This window comes from Panthera uncia (assembly GCF_023721935.1).
Source record: "Panthera uncia isolate 11264 chromosome C1 unlocalized genomic scaffold, Puncia_PCG_1.0 HiC_scaffold_3, whole genome shotgun sequence".
NCBI classification, from domain to species: Eukaryota; Metazoa; Chordata; class Mammalia; order Carnivora; family Felidae; genus Panthera; species Panthera uncia.
This window is the reverse complement of record NW_026057584.1, coordinates 85,016,466-85,037,983: the sequence shown is the minus strand read 5'-3', so window position 1 is coordinate 85,037,983 and position 21,518 is coordinate 85,016,466. Positions and strand designations below refer to the sequence as shown.

Here is a 21,518-nt window from a genome sequence, read left to right as displayed (position 1 = left end):
AGGCAAACATCTCCAATTCTCTTTCAGCACATTATACTTGTAAACCCAAATAGCAAGGGTAAAATGTTTCAGAAATTTTTGAAAGAAATAAGAAGGAAAGCCTATTTCTGCAGGAAAGAAAATGCAAAACTAATATGCCTAAGGTCTTAAAAAAATTTTATCTGTTAATACAAAGCTTTCAACATGTTTAAGTTTTAAAGATATTTTCAAGCTAAATGACTTGTGCTAATTATGGTAGCCAGTGACACAGCTGACCTGAAATGGTCATTTCTACTGTGAACAAGAAAGGAAGATTTTATTATGTTTGCTAAAATTTGTATCAACTTCAAGAAAATATATCAGAACATTTATTTCCATTTATCTAATGTTTTGACAGTTATGATGTTCAACTGTTATTTTTTATTAAATTAATGTAAAACTTCTGCATGTTCAGATATTTACATAATCCTTTTCTTGGGGTTTAAACAAAAGATGATGCCATGTATGTGAAATAACTACATTGTGTTAGAAAGCCACCATCATTTTATCACCGGGATGAGAATTGCCCATTTCACAGAAAGCCACCAGGTATGGTCAAGTCTCCAGATCCATGAGACAACTGTATACCCTGTTTTCACTGGAAGAACACCTCAGTCATTACTAGACAAGGTGCAATTGAACCACCTTTCATTTTTATCTTTTTCATAAACGAGCATTCTTTCAACACACTTTCAAATCAAGTACCTAACAAAATACCTTATAAAATAAAAGCAGTTACATCAATGTTAGTTGAAGAAAATGAATAAACAGTGAATTATTAACTCACATTTCTACTTACAAAAATATAAATCTGACCACTATTTTAATTCATCATCACTACCCACTATAATATGTAATTGGTCATTGCTATTTAGCTACAATTCAAAATTGATACCAGAACCACAATAAACTAGAGACCAAAACTCCACAAAAAATATCTCCTCTACCATTTCTTCCCATTCTATCTCTATAAACAATCTGATGGAAGAACAAATGTAGCAGCATATTGAGGTTTTGGGCCAGATACTCTTTAAACATTACGTTTTTATTAAAGAATTAATTCTGTGTCATCTCTCTTACTCACATTTTAAAATAGATAAACTAAAGGCTAGAGATTAACTGAAAAAAAAAAAAACTCAAAGAAAAAATCAGGCACACAGAAGAACAGTACAAATTCTACCTAAAACTGTTCAAACTTCACAATAATATCTTACTCTTCAGTTTACGTAATATTCTTGGAACATTATCTCATATGATCCTCATAACAAATCTTGAAGATAAATAGGAAGAATATTATTTTTTGTGTGTTTACCACTTTGCAGGTGAATGTACAGAATAAGAGTGATTTGCCCTTGGGGTGCCTGGGTGGTTCAGTCGGTTGAACGTCCAACTTCGGCTCATCATGATCTCACAGCTCATGGGGGTTCATGCCCCGCGTCGGGCTCTGTGATGACAGCTCAGAGCCTGGAGCCTACTTCAGATTCTGTGTCTCCCTCTCTCTCTGCCCCTAACCCACTCGCATCCTGTCTCTCTCAAAAATAAATAAACATTTAAAAAAAAAAAAAGAGTGATTTGCCCTTATAAACGTGAGTGGCTGATCTGGGTCTTGAACTTGATTCCCCTTACTTCTAGACCAGTTCTCTTTCCCTCTGTGTCAGAGCTACTGTGTAACACTATGTCTAATAGGTACAGATGAGAAAATCAAAACCCATCATATGTTCCTAGGAATGCCCAAACACTGAAGGAATTCACATCGTGTGGGCTAATATTTGTGTCAGGATTAGTCAATATCTATGTGCCTAATCTGTGGTTTGAAGTTGCAAACACCACATTAGTCAATAAGATAAAATAAGTAAGAGAACAATTGACACTCCATGTCAATGAAAACTAGAAGTCTTTCTTGGTTGGATGTGCTTATCAGCTGAAAAAATACTGTTTCACAAATTGAAAAGTAAAACAGAAATGTAGATGAATGTTGATGAATACAAACTCATTCTAAATTGAAAACATGGAAATACTGATTCAAATGGCACCATTTCACTATACTCTATTAGAAGACATCAGGTGACTCATGTAGATAAACTTGGAGAGAAGGGATTTCCCCTCATCTCTTACATTTTAAAATGTAAAAAAAAAAAAAAAAAAAAAAGAATACAATATATTACTTTAGAGATTTCCTAGGTTTTTCCTAACATCTACGACATGTCGAGTTTATAACGACTTATGTCCACCTAAATCTTCAATCCTTAAGTAACAGAAGTATTAACTTCTCTGCTATAATACAAAACAGGTCATAATAGAATATAAATGTCCTGAATTCTCCACATTTTGATACAATCAATAACTTAAAGGTTTATCATCAAAAATGACATCCAGTAAAATTCTAAAACGTAATAGCTGAGATATATAGATAATGTAATTTCCTTGGTTTCTGGGGCCAGAGATGGCTGAAGGATGCAATAGCAAAAATGAAAACCCTATTCATCAAAACTTTCTTTTTCAGTAACTCTAAAAGGCTGGTTTTCACCACAGCCTTCTTTCAGATTCAGACATCTAATTAGGAACTGCATTTTTAATACTGGTTAATACATGTAAAACATATGCATGCTGAACATATTAAAAAAAACACAAAAGTTTTCTGGAAGCTTTTTTCCATGGAAAAAAAAATAAAGAAAACTCAACACTGCTCAAGTGGATCACTTCCATCTGCCAGCATTTTATCTGAAATAAAAGTGATTGAAAAAAGACAAAAATTAAGATCATGTTCCTGAAGCTCTAATGTCTTTCAGGTAGTTCTACTGTAAAATTGCCACTGTTTCTACTTCTTGTGTGTATGTCTATGTATGTGTTTCCTTTTACTTCCCCTAGTTCTAAATATCAAAATCAGACAAAGAAAATAATTACTTACATAAACACCACTTACATAATAAACATTACTCAAATTTCAGAGCAAACAGGACCCTTAGTTCTTAACCTCTGCTTCTCCTACTTTTCTTACATTTTTCAAAAAATAATGCAAATAAAATATGAGTATAATTAAATATCTTTGGACACCTGGAAAAAATAAGAATACTGTTGTTAAAATGATTATATAGCTCTATAATCACTCTTTATGAACTACTGAATTACAATCTCTTCATTTCTACCAATTGCAAGTGTCAAGGATTCCTAAACCTTTGTAGCAATGGCACGAAGCTATTGCTTGGTTTCTTGGCAACTATCGTTTTATAAAATGGTATGCATAGAAAAACATTCTTCTCAATAAAAGTGAGATGATATTTTTCTGTTTTAAAAGTTAAAAATTTCCTTTGAGAAAACTGAAGACACTCAGCAATGCTACAAAATGAAAGCTAAGAATCACTACATCTGAATGAAAACCTCTACATTAAAAATGCTAAACACATACATAAATAAGATAGGCCTTTAATATAATCAGATTTCATGAAATGTTTTTCATTGTATTTAAGCTTATGATGGAGAAAAAAAGAGTGACAAAACCTAGTTCCCATTCTTAGACACTTTCATTTTCTGAAAATCTTGGAACCCACCAAAATAGTTTGTATTACAAATAAATATCTGTATCAAAACTGGATACACAGAGAAACTATGGGCTAAAAATCCCCTATACTTCAGATCTACTCCAATACTGAAAGACAGATTACTAAGTGTGGGGGATTTCCCTAGAAACGTAGTATATGACTGCTTTAGAAAAGCTAATTTAAGTGAACATTGTCTAAATAATACCAAAAGATAAATAAATAAAACAAAAACCTGAAAGAAGGAAAGAAACAAACAACTATGTCCAAGAGAAGAAATTTAATTCAAAGCATAGTGCCTTATTCACATTTTTATTATTTGTGTCTGGCATATAGTATATAATCTTCAAATGCATGCATCATCAGTTCAGACCACTGAGAAAGAGACTGGCTTTTCGGAACTGGATACTAAGTAGGGGAGCAACACAATTTACTCATTCATTTTCACTCCGAGATCTAACAAATTGAAAGAATGCTACAAAAGCACTTAATACCTGTTTTGGGGCTGGGGGGTGGTAAAGAGGGGAGATAAGTTTGAGAAGTTTATACTAAGTAATCCATCACTTATTGATTATTTGTGTGTGATATATACACACACATACATGTACATGTATATGTAACATAGCATTACATATACATAGCATTTTATTTAAATAAAGAAAAGAGGCAATGTTACATTAATTTTTTTAAGAAAAGGAAGTTTTGCCATATTTAAGTACATGGAGTAACTTAAAATGCGCCAAAATAAACCCACTGATCCAATTTAGTGGGCTAATATGAATGACTTACAATTCACAGAGCTTTTTTAAAAATAATTATAAGCACTAAAGTAGTTTAACTGTGATCTCTTAGACTAAATTAATTTGTGTCACAACTTCTTTTCTCACGGACAAGACAGAGATAAATTTCAGTTCAGATTCTAGACAAATTTTATAATTAGTGAAATGCAAACAAAACAATTTAATTTTTTAAATTTTTAATTGAAGTATAGTTGACAGATAATATTAAATTATTTTCAGGTATACAACATAGTGATTCAAAGATTATATACATTATGAGATGCTCACCGCAATAAGTGTATTACAATATTATTGACTATATTCCCTATCCCGTACTTTTCATTCCTGTGACTTACTTATTTCACAACTGGAAGTTTTGACTTCTTAATCCCCTTCACCCATTTCAGCACAAATTTCATTCATATTGCTAGTTCCTTTACTACTTTCCATTCCTATTATCATGGTTCTTCAGAAACTCACTATTTCTCCATTAGACTTTAGAATCCATTGACCATCTCTACCCTCACCCATGGTCTCTACACTACATACTGTAATAATTGTCCTTTGCACAGTTTACCTTACCTTACTCCCATGTATCACTGTAGTACTCACCATGTTTTTTTCGTTTACAAAACATTGTTTTCCCTCTTCGAATAACAGCAATGTAACTTCCCTTTTGCTCTCCGGTACTGAGTTCATATGGTTTGAATTGGGTTGACCCTACTTTGGCCAATCACAATATTAAGCGCCTTCTGCCAGAGTAACAAGTTTACAGACCACATCAGCTTTTTTTTTTTTTTTTAAGTCATTTCAGTCACTCTGAGACTTTTGTTAGAACTGCCAAGAGGGAGGTACTCTCTTTCAGATAGGGTAACTAAACTGGTAGGATGGAAACTTAGCTATGGAGAAAGCCTGCTACAGAATACAGTCAAACCAGAAGCAAGTAGAGTCAAGAAAACAAGAGACCTAATGGTCTCACTGAACCACTGGATCCAGCTGTGTCTAGAGTCAACCACTCTGTATAACCTTCAGTTATACGGTAGCCCAGTACATGTTCTTTTATGTTTAAGGGATTTTGAATTGGGTTTCTATCATGTGCAATTAACAGGGTTCCAGGAATAGAGTCTTCAAAAGATACTCATAATCTAAAGCAAAGGTCCCCAAACTATGAACCTTGAATTCACAAACGTACATGAATTGGATAAAATCTGCCTTATCATCCCAAACTGATGTCCCACAAGTCCTCCGAACTCAGACTATGTCCATATTAAACCACGAGATTTGCACTTTGCAAAATAAACCAAGACATTTGCACTTTGGAGACTGCACTTTCCAGTTTTCCCTGCATTAATATCTTTGTCCTGGATACTTCCTTCTCTTACAGCACTCTTCCATTCTATCTCCAGCTATCAAAATCTCTAACACTCTCTCACATCTACCTCAGAATTTGCTGAATGAGAATTTAAGTCCCCTCCCCTCTGTCCTCCCGTAGTGACTCTACAGTAACACCTTCAGTGTTTAGTGCATGTGTCCTGTGGCCCATGCACTGTAAAGACAGCACCACGAAAAGGCAAAAAATCCTAAAATGCTGAGGCTGGAACAGAAGTTCCAAACTAATAATAAGTCACCTCAGAGCAACTCCAAAGATAGAAGCACTACTGGAAAGAATTATTCCCCAAAAGTCTAAAAATAAAAGTTAAAAATTCAAGGAGATATACAAATAAGATGAGGAACTAATTCCTGTATTAAATGAAGCAGTGGTTCATAACAAAGCTAAATGACAACACGAAATTGTCTTTTGTCTCAAAATCTGTTGAATCTTGATCTTGATTTTAATTCCTTTTTCATGACATCACAGAATTCAACAAACAAAAACAAAACCTTCAGCTACCAGTGAAAAAAATAAGACTCTAAGATTAAAAAGTGACTTTTCCTATACCAAAAAATTTATTTATGGCAGAGCTGAGATTAGAATCCAGGACTGCTGGCTCCTCCAGTATATGACATTTCTTCCAAACACAAATGATTTTATATTCCTAGTAAGTTTTTATGTGTATGTACATTTAAATATGCATATGTGTGTGTGTGTGTGTGTGTGTGTGTATCTTTTTTTTTTAAACATTTATTTATTTTTGGGTTTTTGGGTTTTTTTTTTTTAATATGAAATTTACTGTCAAATTGGTTTCCATACAACACCCAGTGCTCATCCCAAAAGGTGCCCTCCTCAATACCCATTACCCACCCTGCCCTCCCTCCCACCCCCCATCAACCCTCAGTTCGTTCTCCGTTTTTAAGAGTCTCTTATGCTTTGGCTCTGTCCCTCTCTAACCTCTTTTTTTTTTTCTTTGTGTGTGTGTGTGTGTGTGTGTGTGTGTGTGTATCTTTTTTTTTTTTAATGATCATTTGCAAGTTCCAAAGCGAGAGGCAACAAACACAAAGACCTAAACAGATCAGTTAAGTAACATGAAAGTGAGAAGCAGACTAGTATAAAACACTGGCAACTAGTTGTGCTTATGACCAATACAAAGAATGTCTGTCTATCTAAAAGCATTAAAAATTAAAAATGCTTAAATAATTGCAGTGGCCAAGCAAAATACATCTTTGGGCCAAATTCTAATCTCTCATTTATCCCATAATTTCCACACTATAAATTAAAAGGCCACACTGTTCATGGGTGGCCACAGTCAAAATTAAAAAAGCCTTAAAATACTTTCACAAAATATCACAGGTATATTCTAGATTCTATAAAGTTTCCTGAACGGAGAAACATCTTTTTTTTCCTAGAAACACTTTTATACAGGGGAAATTCCGAAAATTATATTTTCTGTTATCAAAATTTACATAATAGATGACTGATTTCACAGTATGATTAATATAACCCATAAAAATAAGTGAGTAAAAGTGTATGGAATTCTTTGGTTTAATCCCATGAAACTGAGTAACACAGGCCCTTAAATGTCTCTAAGCAGTTTCTGTGTAGAAGAGGTAATATCTCTAGCCACAGGAAAGTAGGAGTGCCCAAAGCAGAAAAAAAGTAAGCAGTTGAGAAAAGTCAACTGCAGCCGTATTTTGTTTGCATTTTCAAACCCACAGGTATGAAATCATTCATTCAGGCATATTTACTCAGTAGCAGCTATCTGCCAGGCAGCATGTTAGGTCCTGGGGATAAAGGTGGTAAAAAAGACAAACATGGCGCTTGTCATTCTGAAACTTGCAGCATAATGAAAAAAGAAACGAAATCGAACAAACAAAATGATTACAGATTATACATAATGTTATTACAGAGGAGAGAAAAAGAATACAGAAATAAGAGGGCTTGTTTTAGATAGGTGGTCAGCGTGGGCCTCTCTGAGGAGGTGAAAGTTTCGGTCAGAACTTGAAAGACAGGGGGGAAAAGTAAGCAAAGGGTATGGTGAGGGGGTGAGACTTAGCTGCCAGCTCAGAGCGCAGTAAGTAGTAACAGCACCTGAGGCAGGAAAGAGCTTGAGGTTTCAGAGCGAGGGAACAAGGCCCCTGCAGCTACTACAGCGGACTCCAATGAGATGGCAGGGGTGGGAGACAAGGCTGCAGAGGCCGGCAGGGCCCAGCAAGCCCAGTGTGTAATCTAGATTTTTACACACGTAGCTCGAAGTCCCTGATGGTTTTCAATCAGGGATTATTTCCTCAACGCTATGAGTACAAAAAGCGGATAAAGGCATTAAGCATTCTTTCAGTCAACAGACTTTACTAAACGCTTACTATGTCCGGATTTGCCAAGTGTGGTTTTACATCACCAGTGCTAGTGTAGGCACTGTCTCTCTTTTTTTTTTTTTTTTGCCACTGTCTCTTAATAAATATTGATAAAAAAAAAAAAAATTGGAAACAAGCTTAGAAAAAAGCCAAAAGATAACTAGTGGGGGCGGGGGGGCGGTTCTGGCCAAACCATCCCTCTCCTAGTCTTCTCCATTATATATATTCAGTCACCTGGAACTTCTCCTAAAATGGGGGAGTGTTATTTTTTTATTATCAGCATGAGATCGTGAACAAATAGAAATATAGGAGAGACCATTTAAGAAGAAACTCACTAGAATATAGGATTATGTTCTTTAGAAAGATAGAAGGATGAAAGGGATATGAATGCTCTTTTGTGAGCACGACGCCTGACTCAGCTCCTGCCTTCCGCCTACAGGGTATCTCTGTGGGCTGGCTGGTCAGGAGACCAGCAGGTCCATCATGTGAGTGAACCACAGAGGAGCATAAACAAAGGACAGTTGGACAAGAATTACTCATTTAACGGATAGGACAATGTGTCCAAAGGCAGCTAGGAAGCCAAACCTGACCTCAAGGGAATAGGCAAACATAAAAGCTTCCCTAAGAGGGGAGGCTTAGGAGAAGGCAAGGGTAACAGAGTACCTACACCATAGCTGTAGAGGCTCCAAACACCATAAGTCAGAGACTAATACCCGTGCACACCCTATAGAGCTCCAGAAGCAAAACATATTTTCATTGACTAAGACCTCGATAAAAGCAGAGAAACTGTCTCCAATATAAACAAATAAAAAATGTTGGGAATGGAAGTACAATAAAAATGTCTTTCATTTCCCGAAGGCTTTTCCATGCTATGAAGATAAACCATAATGAAGACACTCAACACCTAACAGTAACTAGGTTAGAAGCACTCTAAGATCAGACTCACAGTTTTGAGTATTAGGTCAAAAATAAGTACATTGCTTCTAAAAGCAAAATTATGAAGATCCTTCCTCTGTAGCCACAGCTCTTTTATACAATAGTACCTACTGTATCCATTTGGGCGTGTTGGGGTTTTTCTGCCTTTTCGATTTCCTTCATTAAAAAGCATGATTTTCTCTCCTCCGTAAAAGTGTAATACACATCCAGTATATCTTCTAAAATATAGTTGTCAAATTTCAAAGGGTAAATATATGGGAGACTTACTCTAACAGTCTTTAAGATGTAGAGTCTCTTAGAAATGATGCCTTGTATCTGTATGTACCTTTACATGGGGTTATATAGACTCCTACATGTGATTTTTTTAAATAAGCTACAAGGCATATTAAAAATATACACTCTACTTGACGCTGAACTGCCATGCTCGGCTCCTTGGAAGCAGTGGGTTCACAATGCGTGCTGCTAACTATGCAAACGCTTTTGATTTAGCAGACTGTGGTGAGAATAAACTACAAACTCCACAATAAGATTTTTTTTTTCTGATACTGGAATATTTTACTTCTTAAAAACACTGACAAAAGAATGTAAAGAAAAGTAGAAAAGATGAAGCATGATAACCAAACTTTAGGAAGCATGGTAACAGGGTTAATTTCCATTTTGCAGTGAAGATGTTGCTAGGGCAATTAAGAGTAGTCATTTGTGTGTGTGCACCTGTGTGTGTAGAGGAGAGAGAGAGAGAGAGAGAGAGAGAGAGAGAGAGAGAGAAGGGAGTGAGCAGAAAGAGAAAACACAGAGGCAGACAGAGACTCATGGGATGGGCAGTTATTTCGTGTGCAAGATTATTCTCTTTTTATAGTGTTGTGGTCAGCAACATTTTCAACATGAAGTTCAGATGGCTAAACTGAAAAATACTGTGAAGCAGAAGGTTTCACCAAGATCACATATTGTGGACGAAGTTCTAAGTACCATACGACTTCTGGAAAGCTGTGCACTGTCTGGATAGGACAGCAAGGTTGGTAGGAGAACAAACCAAAAAAGAATCCCATGATTGGGTAGTACATGATAGGGAAGCCGGTGAAGTGGGCAACAGAGATGGGGAAGCTTGAGGCTAATTCACATAAATGGAGCAGTCACATACTGGTGAGATTATGGGATGCTACATTGTACCCAATGACAGTATTATTTACATAGTGTGGGAACATCATCCAAATCCCAAGTGCATACAACCAGTAATGATACGAGGGACGTGAGCAAGACCGTATTAGAGTGCTGCCTGTAGCTAAGTTCATAAACCAAGTAGAGAATTTCACAGTATACCGGTTTGAGGATAACTTGGGACTGCAGGTGAGTGTCCTAAAAAATTCGATTTTTGTATTCATGAGTCTACCCTGTGATTTTTATACAGCATCAAATGTTGTTTTTTATTTGGATTTCAAAAGAAGAAAATTCAAATGACTTAAAACTTCTGTGGCCAAAAACTAAAGAGCAGAAGTGCCTGGGTGGCTCAGCTGGTTAAGCCTCTGACTCTGGATTTCAACTCAGGTCATGATCTCACGATTTGCAAGTTCAAGCCCTGATTCTGGCTCTGTGCTGACAGTGTAGAGCCTGCTTGAGATTCTCTCTCTGTCCCTCTCTCTCTTTGCCCCTCCACCACCTCAAAATACATAAATACACTTAAAAACAACAACAACAACAACAACAACAACAACAGCAACAAAGATGATGACTAAAGAGCAAATGCCCTGAGGAAAAATGAGAACACCAGAGTCACAAACATAAAAAGGCTCCTGGTTTCCAACCTCCAGCCTCCAGCAAGAACCAAGAACTATAATTCTTCTAAAGACCAGGAGAAGCACGACATCTACTTCTGATAATAAACTTTAGTCATATATTTATAATCAAGAGGTACTTAGGTTTAATTTCCTTCATTAGTTTAGTTTGCTTGGGCAGGGAATTAAGATAGCACAATGGTTGAGAGCATGGGCTTACAGAGAACAGTGTATGGCCTCTGCAAATGGTCAGACTTGGGCTCCAACTGCATACCCACCACTAACCTGACTGTGTGACCAGTGCAAATAATCTGATTTTCTGAGCTTCAGTTTCCTCTTCTGTAAAACCAGGAAAACCATATCTAGTTTCTGGGATTGTAGAATATCTACCACATGGTAAGTGTTCAATATGTTAGCTATTATTACTATCATTTAATTCCATTAAATTGTGTTCTGATTACTACAGAGACATAAAATGATGCCACTATCTAAACCAAACCTCATCTATAAATTCACTCACCTACAAATCCTTATTAAGTCATTGTTTACTTTTATACTCCCAGTATGTCACACACTAATAAAAAGGTGTTTACCATACCATAAGACAGGAAGTCACCAAAATCTAGAGGAGAAAACAGGGAACAACCTCTTTGACCTCAGCCACAGTAACCTCTTACTCAACATGTCCCCAGAGCAAGGGAACAAAAGCAAAAATGAACTATTGGGACCTCATTAAAATAAAAAGCTTCTGCACAGCAAAGGAAAAAATCAGCAAAACTAAAAGGCATTTGGCAGAATAGGAGAAGATATTTACAAATGACATATCAGAAACAGGGTTAGTATCCAAAATCTATAAAAAAACTTATCAAATTCAATACCCAAAAAAACAAATAATCCAGTGAAGACATGGGTAGAAGACATGAAGAGACACTTCTCCAAAGAAGACATCCAGATGACTAACAGACACATAAAAAGATGCTCAACATCGCTCAGCATCAGGGAAAGAGAAATCAAAACCACAATGAGATACCACCTCATACCTGTCAGAATGGCTAACATTAACAAGTCAGGCAATGACAGAAGTTGGTGAGGATGTAGAGGAACAGGAACACTTTTGCACTGATGATGGGAATGCAAACTGATGCAGCCACTCTGGAAAACAGTATGGAGCCTCCTCAACAAATTAAAAATAGAACTACCCTACGACTCAGCAATTGCACTACTAGGTATTTATTCAAAGGATATAAAAATGCTGATTCGAAGGGGCACATGCACTCCAATGTTTATAGCAGCACTATTATCAACAATAGCCAAAGTATGGAAAGAGCCCAAATGTACATTGACTGAAGAATGGATAAAGAAGATGTGGGGAGCGCCTGGGTGGCTCAGTCAGTTAAGTGTCCGACTCTTGATCTCAGATCAGGTCATGACCTCATGGTTCATGAGTTCGAGCCCCATGTCAGGCTCTGTGCTGACAGTGCAGAGCCTGCTTGGGATTCTGTCTCTCCCTCTCTTTGCCCCTTCCCCACTTGCAATGTCAATCTCTCTCTCTCTCTCTCTCAACATAAATAAATAAATGTAAAAGTTATCAACAACACATTAAAAAAAAGAGATGTGGTACATACACACACACACACACACACACACACACACACACACACAATGGAATATTACTCGGATATCAAAAACAATAAAATCTTGCCATCTGTAACAATATGGATGGAACTAGAGTGTATTATGCTAAGAGAAATAAGTCAGTCAGAAAAAGGTATTTGTCTATTTCACTCATCTGTGGAATTTAAGAAACAAAACAGATGAACATGGGGGAAGAGAAGCAAAAATAAGATAATAACAGAGAGGGAGACAAACCATAATAGATTTGTAAATACAGAAAATAAACAGGCTAAGTGGGCGATGGCCATTAAAGAGGGCACTTGTTGGGATGAGCACTGGGTATTGTATGTAAGTGAAGAATCACTAAATTCTATTCCTGAAATCATTATTACACTATATGTTAACTACTTGGATTTAAATTAAAAAATAATCGTTAAAAAGGGTGTTTACATGACTAAAATTATATCAAATTACTCAGAAAGGTATATTTTAATAAAAGAATGTTTCATGATTAAAGTAGTAATATATTATTCAGAAAGTTATACTTTTAAGAAAAGGTAACAAGTCAAAATAAGCCATAACTGTCAAGCAAGGAATAATTTAAATTACTAATTTACAAAAGAATTGTTTGAGAAACCACCACCTTCTGTGCTGATTCACCTATACCCACTAGTGTAGCCATGCCTTTATTCACAAGGGCTAACTACAAACAACAAGCATACACAGTTCATATCAGCTAAAAATGTTCATTTTCCCATAGAAAGTTACATTCAATGTTTTGCAGAGAATAGTTCATTTGTGGGAAAAAAAATGACACAGTCCTTGAACGAGAATTTGCTTAGTAAAAGGCCACAGTCATGGTACCATTAAAGATTATGGCAAATCGTAACAAAGTTATCAATAGCCACATATCACTGAAAGCTTTAATTTTACTCGATGCATTCCTTCACCCAAGTGAACTTTCATTCAATTTAATTCCTACCCAACTATTTGCTTTCCTCACCCCTCCTTGGACATTAAAAAGGGGGCGGGGGGAGGGGGAAGGGGTCAGGGTAGGGAAGGAAAAGGTATCATAATGATAATCAACATCTATTAACAGTTAGGATTTTATGCCTATCAGGAAACAGAAAACCTAAAAACCTAGACACTCCATCTCAAGCAACACAGGTGTAGAAAGAGGCAGTGTGGTACCAGTGCAGTAAACCAACCCAGTACGGGGACCCAGCCTCCGTCACGTAGACTCTGAGCTAATGCAGCAGCATCTCTGATGATTAGAATTCCATTCAGACTTTCTGTTTCATTTTAGGAGTTTTTGTAAGTTATGTTTTTCTAAGAAATTCACTATTTCATGTAAGGTTTCAACTCTATTAACATAAGACTCTTAAGAGCATTTCCCCTTTTTATTGATCTGTGCCATATCAGTAGTTGTATTTTTGTCATTCCAAAAATTGTGCCTTTAAAAAAACAAAACAAGACAAAACAAAAACATGCCTGTGTTTATTTTATTATCTCAAATCAACTCTTAGTGTTTTCATCTCCACTATAAAATCTGCTTCCAACTTCACTATTTTTCCCCCTTCTTATTCTTTTCTTCCCAATACCACTCCTAGATTCAAGTAAGAGGGTCCCTGCTCTGCACCACAAGCTTTCGAGGCCTGCATAGCACGATTAAAAATTAACAAAAATAAATTTATTAAAGATGATGTGGCTGTGACTGTCAATTTAGATACAACCTGCCCTGTGATATACAATATGTTCATTATGATCCAGTCCCATTTTGTACTGTCCATTACAATTTCTTCTGTGACCCGGGAGTTATGTGGAATCACGCCTGCACATTTTCTGACGTACAGGGTGTTTAAGGAATCCTTGTGAGTGCTTTCTCTTCTGCACACACTTCAGAATGATTTCATCCGAGGGGTGAAGGTCATGTGTGGAGGGCTGCTCCCAGCCTGCTGCGTGCACTGGCAAAGCACGGCTCCCTCAGGCAAAGAGATGCCAGCAGTGGGAAGCTGGCTGGAGCACACCGAAAGGGAAAGGTCGGAGGGGCACGGGTGGGCAATGACATCCTCTGCCACCTTGATATTCACACTACTGTGTTTACTCATTTCCCGTATACTCTTCCACCGTATTGTTCTGATCACCTCCTTTCTTTATACCAAAGACAACACCTAATAACATTGTTTGGAACATTACTTTTCGTCACCGAAAAGATCTTGGAGAGGTTCCCATAAGAGACACAGAAAGCTTCCTAATTCAGGTCAGAGCTGCATGATATTTCATTTCAGAATGTAACATAACTAAGTTAACCAGTTATGTCAACTCCTTTATGAAAACGAGGCAACCACAGCTTCAAGGCCAGCTACCACTCTAATTTCCAGATCCTTCTTCAGATCCTCTCTTACTTTGCTCAGCTATGGACTTAAAAGGAAATTTGTTACACTTCATGAATCATTTCCAGATGTTTTAGACATGGTGGGTTTTCAGGTGTCTAGGTGACTCTATTGTTCAAAATGGAAGTCTAATCTGTGCTCTGTCCAGCCTTCCATCAGCCATTTTTGGGAGCCCAGGCACTTTGTCCTCATCCTGTCACCTCACAGTTGTAGACAGCACAACCACTGTCACACGCAGGAAAGGAAAATGGCTTTCTCCTTCCATAACTAAAAGCAAAACAAAACCAACTTTTTTGGAAGAACCCCCAGAAGTCATCCACTTAAATCTAATTTGCCAAAACCTAGTGACTGTCTAGCACTAACCACAAGGAAAGCAGGGAAAACTGGGCAGAGAATGGGATCATAATGACGAACTCAGGTCAATCATGCTTCACTCCCAGGGGGTACTTAGCCACTCCAAAGAAAAGTGTGATTAACAAGGAAGAAGGGCTGTTAAGTGGCCAATGATGAGAATCTGCCACAATACCTCAGATGGAATGAAAAATATAACTGTAAGCAGCTGAGAGTGAAAAAATGATTTTCAGTAACAGTGATTGTTTCAGTTCAGTAAAGATACTGCACGAAGAAGAAAATACATACAGTATCTTCGATGCCTAGTCTAGGTATATCTAAGAAAGTCGAAATACCACTCTTGGGACAAATGACTCATACATTTCAGAACACAAAATTTAAGGCCCATCCTCAAAAACACTTTTCTGCATTCCACAGTTTCCAGAAGGCAAAACTCTAATATAACCAATGAAACAATAATTACCAACCACTTTTAAGAAAAATAACTTTTGGGGCTTTTGTAACCTCTGATAAAATTAAACAGCTCCAAATGTGAATCATGATGTATTCTTTCAGCTGTCAGGATAAAGCAGAATCAAACTGAGTAACTGGGATGAAACATTTATTCCTTTAGTAATAAAATAATTTCTGGATAATAAGCTCACAACATTAATGACTACATGCACAGAAGCTGAGAAAAGTAACACATGTACCTACATTCAGGGTGTTTCTCATTAGACACAGTCCCTACCTGTTTAGAGTAATTTTGCATAGTAGGTAATAACAGTGCTTTATGAATTTTGAGGATTTCATTTGCCAAATAAATAGAGTAACTAAAAAACAAAAACTTTTCATATTTTTATTTTATTTTATTTTATTTTATTTTATTTTAGAAAGAGAGCATATGCTCAAGCAGGGGAGGAGTAAAGAGGGAGAGAGAAAGGGGGGGGGGAGAGGGAGCAGGTGAGAGAGAGACACAGAGAGAGAGAGAGACAGAGAGACAGAGAGACAGAGAGAGAATCCCAAGCAGGCTCCACACCAAGTGCAGTGCTGAATATGGGCTCGATCTTACGATCTCAGCCACAACCTGAGCCAAAATCAAGAGTCCAACATCTAACTGACTGATTCACCTGGCTCTCCAAAAGTTACTTTGTTCTTTGTGTTTTTAAGAGAGAGAGAGAAAGAGAGAGAGAGAATCCTAAGCAGGCTCCGATGCTCAGCACAGAGCCCAACTCGGGGGTGATCCCACGACCCTGGAATCGTGACCTGAGTGGAAATCAAGAGTTAACCATTCACCTGACTGAGCCGCCCAGGTACCCTTCATATCTTTAAAAATCTCCACAGAGATCAGTTTATCTGGTGTAACAAAAGACTCTTCTTGTACTTCCATGTAGGATTGAGTGAGCATATTTTTTTTAACTTAGTGTAAGTTTTCAAGCTGTTGCTATTTTTCCAAAAGTATTCAAAAAGAGTAGATAAGTTATCATTGGTCAAATACAACTGTAAGTTCAACTGGTGAGGTATCTTTCAGTGAAGTCTGATTAGATTAATGCAGCTAACTGCACAGCCGCGGTGATGTCTTGCGGTGACTAACCTTGAAAGATCTTAGATAGCACTGTTGGGACCTGTAGGTTGTGGCCATCAGGGAGTAAAACTTTACATCACAATCTTTCAGAAACTGACCTCCCAAGCAAGACTGCTTCAAAGAGCAACGTGATGTTTCACCTCAGATCCTTCAGTCCTCACAGGGAGCGGAGAAGCCACAGGCACAGGAGTGTGTGTGTGTGTGCGGATGCTATCCGTACACATATATCTGTGATACAGTCATTTCATTCTGAAAAACTGCATAATCAAAATGAAATCTAACAGCAGACAGAGAAATGGTTCATTTCAATGTTCAAATCGTTGTAGAAATGTATCGTATCAAATGGTAACGTTAAATGAAAATGTGCCGTAAAGCTAACCGGATTACGTGACCTTAAGTAATATAATACAGTTGGTGCTGTGAAAACACAATTAAATGAGATGTGAAAGCAACTATAAACAGTCAGGTTTTAACACAGCAACCGTCTTACCATTGCCTTTAAAACTTTTATATTGATACACTCATTGAAATTTCTAATACTGTTAGTGAACGATATTCACTTAGTGATATCAGAATACAAAACACTGAAGTATATAAGGAAAAATACACTTTAGATTAGAAAAATACACAATATTTTTGTCCCTCAAACAGCATTTTACCTTTATAATCCCAAGCAAGGTGACTTGAGCGCTCACTGTTATTCTACCTGATAATCTGAATTCTCAGACATGAGGCATGATTTTCATCCGCCAAACGGGGTATTCTCTGAATCCCCCAAATTACTACTAAGAACAGCAACCTACATTTAAATCCCAAGGTCTTGTCTCCCTAGTGATTGCCCCACCTACAAGCAAGACAGACATGGCTGCTGAAGCAAAGGTGAGCACGACAGTCATGCCCTCTCTCTAACAACCTGTCTGCCCTAACTGCCTTATCAGCCTGGCACTCCCCACTCCTGCTTAAACCAATGCAGCCCTACACAGAAGGGCCCAGATTGGTAGGAACAACAGGTACATAAACCACAGTAGGATAATCTTCCACTGTTTAACAAGCAGGAGACACATGGCCATAAATATGGATACAATAGGGAGGTAGGGATGTTCAGTACTCTACTCTACTTGGTCCTCACCAGATGCAATCAGTATTTCTCATCCATCTTTCCAGTGTGTCCCATAAGAATCTCTGATAGGCACCCCTACTTCGCACTTCCTGACAAGTCAGAATTCACAACTGAGTCCTGTGTCCCCATAATCTATTCATCCTTTAGGCAAAGGTTACCAACTCCACACTGTGTTCCTACTTCGTAACATCAAAACCAACTCCTCCATTTTCTCATGCTCACATTGCACTTGCCTGTCTATCTCTACCTCAACAGTCTTTAAAGCTTCAAGGGCACAGATCTTGGTCACCTCCGTCTTTACAACCTCAGCTCCTAGCACAGAGCAGACACAATAAACTAAACCAAAACAGCACACTCACTAAAAGAGACACTGGAGCTTATGGAACAACAACAACAACAACAACAACAACAACAAACGTGCCCAAGATCAACTCTTCCCTCAGGCCAAAAAATGTCATCCACACCCACACACGTGCATATGATAAAATCACAAGACAAATGAGCAAAGGCTTGTAGGTTCAGAATGAGGCCATTTTCCTACTAGCCGATGTCCTCAGAGTGTAAAATGTACCCTGCTGCTCTACTGTGTCTAAAGGGACATGTCCTTAGTCAGACTGACCAATTCCATGGCTGGAGAAAAATCTCATAGACGCTGACAGAGAAGCAACATCCTTACAACAAGTACATTAAAAACAGGCTGACGGCGCAGCCTGAGCTCTGATTACCTGTACTGTTCACTGATGGGAATATTCTGGGAGAAGTATAAAGCCGATGTGCGCGCTCTCCAATGCCATTTCTTTGCAGGAAGGGAATAAAGGACACAGTCTTCTAACTCTTCTTGGAGCAGATCCGCCAGCTGTTTATGGGACCCTCCATAGAACGCTTCAATGATGAGAATACTCATCGGTCCTTTTAAGACTTCACAGATTCTAAATAATAAGCAAAAAAATATTTGTTCCAACATATATATGTGTGTGTTTATAAAGATATTTTTAAATAAAAAGACGTTAAAATAGTGTACCCAAAAGGCAAATACAAATAATTTAAAGACACTTATTTTTTTTTTTAAATACGCATGTCCCACTTTTTAAAAAAGTGTATTAACGCTTAGGATTTATATTTTTGTAATCAATACCTTTACATCATTTTTGTTAATAAAAGGAAATAAGGGATGCTTATTTTTCTGTTTTCCTCATGCCCTAAGATTGCTTCCACAATGACTCCGTTTTTTCTCCAACCCCAGGAAGTTTAAAGCCCTCTCCTGCTATGATCACTCACTTCCTGGTTGGAATGGCTTCGACCCTGACTCAGTAACCACAGAAGTGGTTGGCCTAGAGCTCTACTACTCTCAGACAGTCACTGAACTCATCTCCTATGACTTCCACTCCAAGAGCCCTTCATTTGTGAGGACCTTTTCAACTCAGAAATTTTCTGACTCTGTCACTCTCATATTAATCACCTTTCAATTCACCAGCTATCACTGCCCCCAGTGAACCATATTTAACCAAAAAAAGCACATGGGGCACCTGGGAGGCTCAGTCGATTAAGCATCTGACTTGGACTCAGGTCATGATCTCGCAGTTCATGAGTTTGAGCCCCGTATCGGGCTCTGTGCTGACAGCTCCGAGCCTGGCGCCTGCTTCAGATTCTGTCTCCCTCGCTGTCTGCCCCTCCCCCACCCGCACAAGTTTTCTCTCTCTCTTTCTCTCTCTCTCTCAAAAATAAAGAAAAGAGGAAGAAAGCACATTCACATCTCAATTCTCTAGTGTTAAAAATCTTAAGATACAATTTCTTGAGACATTGCACATATCTTGACCACTTCCCACTATCACCAATAAATATCCCACCTGCAAAGGTAAACCAACGGAGTAAAGCTATATGCCTATGAACCAGCAAGGCTTCTACAACCCTTCTGTAAACAACCATCCCATCAAGAGAGATAAAGTAACGTTGTTATTAAAGATAGTAAAATTTGGGGCTCCTGGGTGGCTCAGTTGGTTAAGCTTCCGACTTCAGCTCAGGTCATGTTCTTGCAGTTTGTGGGTTCGAGCCCCAAATTGGGCTCTCTGCTGACAGCTCAGAGCCTGCAGCCTACTTCATATTCTATTCTGTCTGTCTCTCTCTCTCTCTCATAAATGAATAAGCATTAAATAAATAAATAATAAAACTAAAGACATGGCAAAATTTTCATCGCAGAGAGTTAGCTATCAAAGCAATTTTTTGGTTTAATAAAATGACTTTTGTTAATGTGCTCAGGGAAATAAAAATATGTGTGAATGTAAAAAAAGTCCACATACATTTCAAATTATATGCTATTTCCTGTAAGAAGTAAGGAAGAAACATCACTCTGTACATAAATACTACACTGTTTAAAAAATATTCCAGATTTTTTAATTTTCCTTTATGATTTAAGTAAACACCATTCATTAAACAGCATATTGCTTTTCTTAATAATGTTGTTCCACAAAATTGTTAGTCTCAACAACTCAATGATGCTTTTCATTAATAAAACTCTACTTCACCTTGCTCAATCAAAGCAATGCCTACTTAACATTGCATTTCAAAGCAAGAAGTCTCAGATGGTTCTCAAAGAAACAACTAGAGTGAAAAAATGCTTAGTTCTTGATGTCTGAATCTTCCACTGAGCATTTTTGGAGAAAAATATACAAGTACATATTTCAGTCATCTACAGAATAAGAAGCAGTGTTCCTCGGTGGAAAAGACATGAACCTTGCGGACAGGGAGATACAAGTCTGAAGCTCAGCAATGTGCCTTAGAGCTGAGTGACCTTGGGCAAGTTACCCAAGGCTGTAGGACTCAGTCTCGCCTTCTCTAAAATGGGAATAACAATACCAACCTCAGAGGTGTGCTGTGAAGATAAAATTGAAGCATAGTAACTAACAGACAGTAATAAGATATTTTGCCCCTCCCAGTATTAGTACAAATCATCTTACTTAAGGGGGAAAGATATCTTGGAATTCTCCTACATTTTAAAATCAGTAATTTTCAATCACGGTCACCTCTCAACCAAGGACAGTGGGAAAGGTGGATACACATAAGCATTTGAAGTGCAGGGAGTGTTACTCATTCATCAGCAGCAGCTTGTATTTCAAATAAGAATGTTAGAGCCCCACAGGTATTGTGGGAAGAAGTTAGCTCAGGGGCTGAGCTATGCAGAAGCTTGGTTTTTTTCAGGCCAGTTGGAGACTACCTTTAATAAATGCAATGTTCAATAAGATAAATGTAAGAAAATGGTAGTCATTAATCCTTCAAATAATGGAACCTTCTAGAAAGTTAACCAAGAGAACAGTATAAGGCAATCTTGAAAATTATATCAAAGGTTCTAAGACAGACTAAAAGCAGTTAACATTAATTTGCTTACTAGATCATACCACATATATCTCTATCTAGGTTTATTTCCTCTGATTTAATCACACTAAGGTGTCTATGCCCTGTATATCCTTAAAAGGTTGTTGTAGGGGCGCGTGGGTGGCTCAGTCGGTTAAGCATCCGACTTCAGCTCAGGTCATGATCTCGCGGCTCATGAGTTCAAGCCCCGCATCAGGCTCTGTGCTGACAGCAGAGCCTGGAGCCTGTTTCAGATTCTGTGTCTCCCTCTCTCTCTGCCCCTCCCCCACTCACGCTATCTCTCTCTCTCTCAAATATAAATAAACATTAAAAAAATTTTTTTAAGAGATAAAGGTTATTG

The 21,518-nt window shown here is 37.6% G+C and overlaps 1 protein-coding gene across 8 annotated transcripts in view; it reads right to left on the bottom strand.

The window, feature by feature from the left end:
• The window catches only part of GTDC1 (glycosyltransferase like domain containing 1), a 391,227-nt gene that overhangs the window by 247,638 nt on the left and 122,071 nt on the right, over nucleotides 1-21,518 (bottom strand). For all 8 annotated transcript variants that reach the window (XM_049615666.1, XM_049615668.1, XM_049615670.1 and 5 more), the window contains one exon: nucleotides 18,535-18,738. In XM_049615666.1, the coding sequence (XP_049471623.1) occupies nucleotides 18,535-18,713 (179 nt within the window). In that variant the 5' untranslated portion in view covers nucleotides 18,714-18,738. The remainder of the gene's footprint in view (nucleotides 1-18,534; nucleotides 18,739-21,518) is intronic.